The sequence below is a fragment of the Wolffia australiana genome, chromosome 12 (genome assembly GCF_029677425.1).
Source record: "Wolffia australiana isolate 7733 chromosome 12, ASM2967742v1".
NCBI lineage: Eukaryota > Viridiplantae > Streptophyta > Magnoliopsida > Alismatales > Araceae > Wolffia > Wolffia australiana.
In genome coordinates this window covers 110,354-113,901 of record NC_135846.1, presented here as the reverse complement: position 1 = coordinate 113,901, position 3,548 = coordinate 110,354, and the positions used below count along the sequence as shown (strand labels likewise).

The following is a 3,548-nucleotide window of genomic DNA, read 5'->3' as shown; positions in this document are numbered from 1 at the left end:
TATCTGCCACCACAGCAGCATGTCAAGGCGTCTGGATCAGTCGGTTCATAGACGAATTGCTTGGAGAACATCAGCAGAACTTTGATCTATGCATCGATAAAAAATCGGCGATTGAAATCAGCCGAAACCCGGTTCATCATGGGCGAACAAAGCACATTGACGTGCGTTACCATTTTATCAGAAATTTGGCAGAAGAAAGGAAGGTGGAACTAAAGTACATGAGCACAGATGATCAGCTTACGGATCTGTTCACCAAATCGCTCGGAGTAACAAGATTTACAGACCTCCGCCGACGAATTAGTCTCTCGCCGGTGAAAGAAAATTCGGATCAAGGAGGAGAATGAAAGGAGTGATCCTCACCGTTGGATCATCATCTAACGGTTTGTTTTATTTAGGTGCAGGAGTTAAATCGTAGCCGTCGGATCTATCGAGTTATAACGGCATCCATGAAGCCACGATGGAGGAAAGTGGGGCCCGACGGTTACAACTGCTATTTTTACATTTCTGTTTGTTTAAATGCCCGACTTGTGGGCGCTGTTTGTATGTGTGCGTGAACTCGGTGTGTTCCTTCTCTTCTTCTAGTGCTTCTGTTTTTGGTTCTCCTCTTGTCCTTGACTGCTAGGCGTGCTGCAGATCGTTCCTTGAGAGCCCTTTGTGCTTACAGAGAGGCCGCATTTTGGGGTCGTAGTTTCTGCTTTGTTTTCTTGTTATGATATCGTATCCGCAACGGAAAAAGACGCTGATATTTTGTTTGGAGCGTCGTTCCAACCGACATCTGAGAAGAAATATCATAATGCGCGAGGCTATGATCAACGGGAAGCAGTATGGGGCCTATGACACTACCCGTCGCCCGCCGGTAGCCACTAACTTATCATGAAAAACCGGACCCATTAACTTATTCAATATCTTTGTAGATAATCTACTATTCGGATTGCAGATAAGGCGGGTGCCTCAAATTATCTCGCTTACTCCCCGAGCTCACTATCCTGCCTCTTATAAATAGCACCCCGCGCTCGTAGTGAAAAAGCAGATAGAGAAAGAGAGAGAGAGAGAGACCCAGGCCGAGTTTCTATGCAAGCTGTGTCCATGGCGTTCGCCGCCAAGCCGGCTCCTTTGCTGAGTTCCAAGCCTCGACGGGCCCCTCCCACCTCCGCTATAGTCAGCAACGACCTCCCCTCAACGAAAATATCCCCTCCTGATACGGAGACAAGGCCGAAAGGCCGGTTAGCACCGCCACCGGCGCCTCTCCCGCGACCGTCGCCGTCGCTGGCGAGCTCCCTGACGAACGCGCTGGACGCGATCATCGACAACTTCATCGACCCTGCCGCGCACCGGCCGACGGTCGACCCGCGGCGCGTGCTGGCAGATAACTGGGCGCCGGTCCGCGAGCTGAGCCCCACCCTATGCCCTGTCGTCTCCGGCGAGATCCCGCCCTGTCTCCGCGGCGGCGCCTACGTCCGCAACGGACCGAACCCGCAACACCTTCCCCGCGGAACCCACCACCTCTTCGACGGCGACGGCATGCTTCACTCCCTCCTCCTCCCCTCCTCTTCACAAGCCCCCGCCACGCTCTCCTCCCGCTTCGTTCAGACCTACAAGTACTTGGTCGAGAGAGAGGCCGGCCACAGCGTCCTCCCCAACTTCTTCGCCGGCTTCCACGGCCTCGCGGGGCTGGCTCGGGGGGCCGCGACCGCGGCTCGCGTCGTCACGGGCCAGGTTGACCCTTCCCAGGGCTGGGGCCTCGCCAACACGTCCCTGGCCTTCTTCGGCGGCCGCCTCTTCGCCCTCGGCGAGTCCGACCTCCCCTACGCCGTCCACCTCTCCCCTTCCACCGGCGATCTCACCACGCTCGGCCGCTGCGACTTCGACGGTAAGCTCGTCGCCGGCATGACGGCTCACCCGAAAAAGGACCCCACAACCGGAGAGGTCTTCGCCTTCCGTTACGGTCCCGTCCCGCCGTTCCTCACCTACTTCCGCTTCGAAGGCGACGGGAAGAAGGCCGACGCGGACGTCCCCGTCTTCTCCGTTCCCCGGCCGTCCTTCCTCCACGACTTCGCCATTACCGAGAGCTTCGCCGTGTTCTGCGACATCCAGATCGTGATGCAGCCCATGGAGATGCTCCTCCGCGGGGGGTCTCCGGTCGGGGCCGACGCCGGGAAGGTGCCCAAGATCGGCGTTCTCCCCCGCTACGCCACGTCTGACTCGGAGATGCGATGGTTCGACGCGCCGGGCTTCAACCCGGTCCACACGATCAACGCCTGGGAGGAAGGAGACGGCAAAGTCCTCGTTCTCGTCGCGCCGAACGTGCTGTCAGTGGAGCATGCGCTGGAGAGGATGGAGCTGGTCCACAGCTGCGTGGAGATGGTGCGGATTGATCTGAGTACCGGGGCTCTGACGAGGACGCCGCTCTCGGCCGGTAACTTAGATTTTGGGGTGATTAATCCGATGTTTCAAGGGAGGAAGAATCGGTACGCTTATCTCGCCCTGGGGGAGCCACAGCCCAAAGTGGCGGGGATAGTGAAGCTAGATATGGAGAAGAGGAAGGCGAACGGCGGGGGGGACTGCGTCGTGGCGGCGCGCATGTTTGGTAAGGGGAGGTTCGGAGGCGAGCCCATCTTCGTGCCGGCGCCGGACGAGGGGAGCGAGGAGGACGACGGGTATCTCGTCACGTTCCTCCACGACGAGGGGGCGAAAGAGTCGAGTTTCCTGGTCATGGACGCGAGGTCGCCGGACCTGGAGGTGGTCGCGGAGATCGCTCTCCCCAGTCGGGTGCCCTACGGTTTCCATGGAATCTTCCTCTCCGCCGATGAGCTTCGGGCACAGAAGGGGAAGACGCAGAAGTAGTGAACAGTTCTTCATGGACCCTACTGCAGAAATCCTCTCCCGCGTTTTACGGTTTGCAACGTAAACCGCAATCAAAGTGTACAATATAATAGTTGGATAATAATTCATCAGCACTTACTGAGCCAAATTTGAGGGGGAAGAAAGAAGGGGGGAGTGGGGCCGTTGAAGATTAAGGAGTTTTAGTTATTTATCGGCGGTTGAGAGGTGGAAGGACAGTCAGCAACTATTGATAACGAAAGGGTCGGACCATCAATCGGCTCAGAATGGGGGTAAGTCACGGTAAGACAGTGAAATAACTAAGTGTGGCTGAATTACTTCCTGTCGTCTTTTATTGGTTGCCCCCGCCAATCGCACACTATAAAGCCAGATTGATGAAGTCACAGTTCAAGACGAACTTATAATCTAATGCACTCGTCTACTCTGCTTCTAACGTCACCCTGTTGTCATCCTTCAGTACGTCTCTCCTCATGGTACCTCCCATGTGTTCTATGGCGCTCACCTCACCACTTCCTGCTCCCTCTTAATTATGATTAAAAAGTTTAATTGAATCAAACAAATTATAAATCCAAAATCAGGATGTTGTGTTAGATCCGCAGGAGTCTTGCATCGATTCTCAAGGATGATGAAGATCGTACATGAATGTAAATCAATGTAAAACATACCTCGACCCATCGCGTCTTCTCTAGTTGAATAGAACAAGCTTG

General features: G+C 55.2%; 1 protein-coding gene across 1 annotated transcript; it reads left to right on the top strand.

Annotated features, from left to right (window-relative positions):
- Positions 1-1,019: 1,019 nt before the first annotated feature.
- Positions 1,020-2,965, top strand: NCED4 (nine-cis-epoxycarotenoid dioxygenase 4). The gene has a single exon (XM_078583622.1). The coding sequence runs from the start codon at positions 1,072-1,074 to the stop codon at positions 2,842-2,844; it is 1,773 nt and encodes a 590-aa protein (XP_078439748.1). The 5' UTR covers positions 1,020-1,071; the 3' UTR covers positions 2,845-2,965.
- The last annotated feature ends 583 nt before the right edge of the window (positions 2,966-3,548 follow it).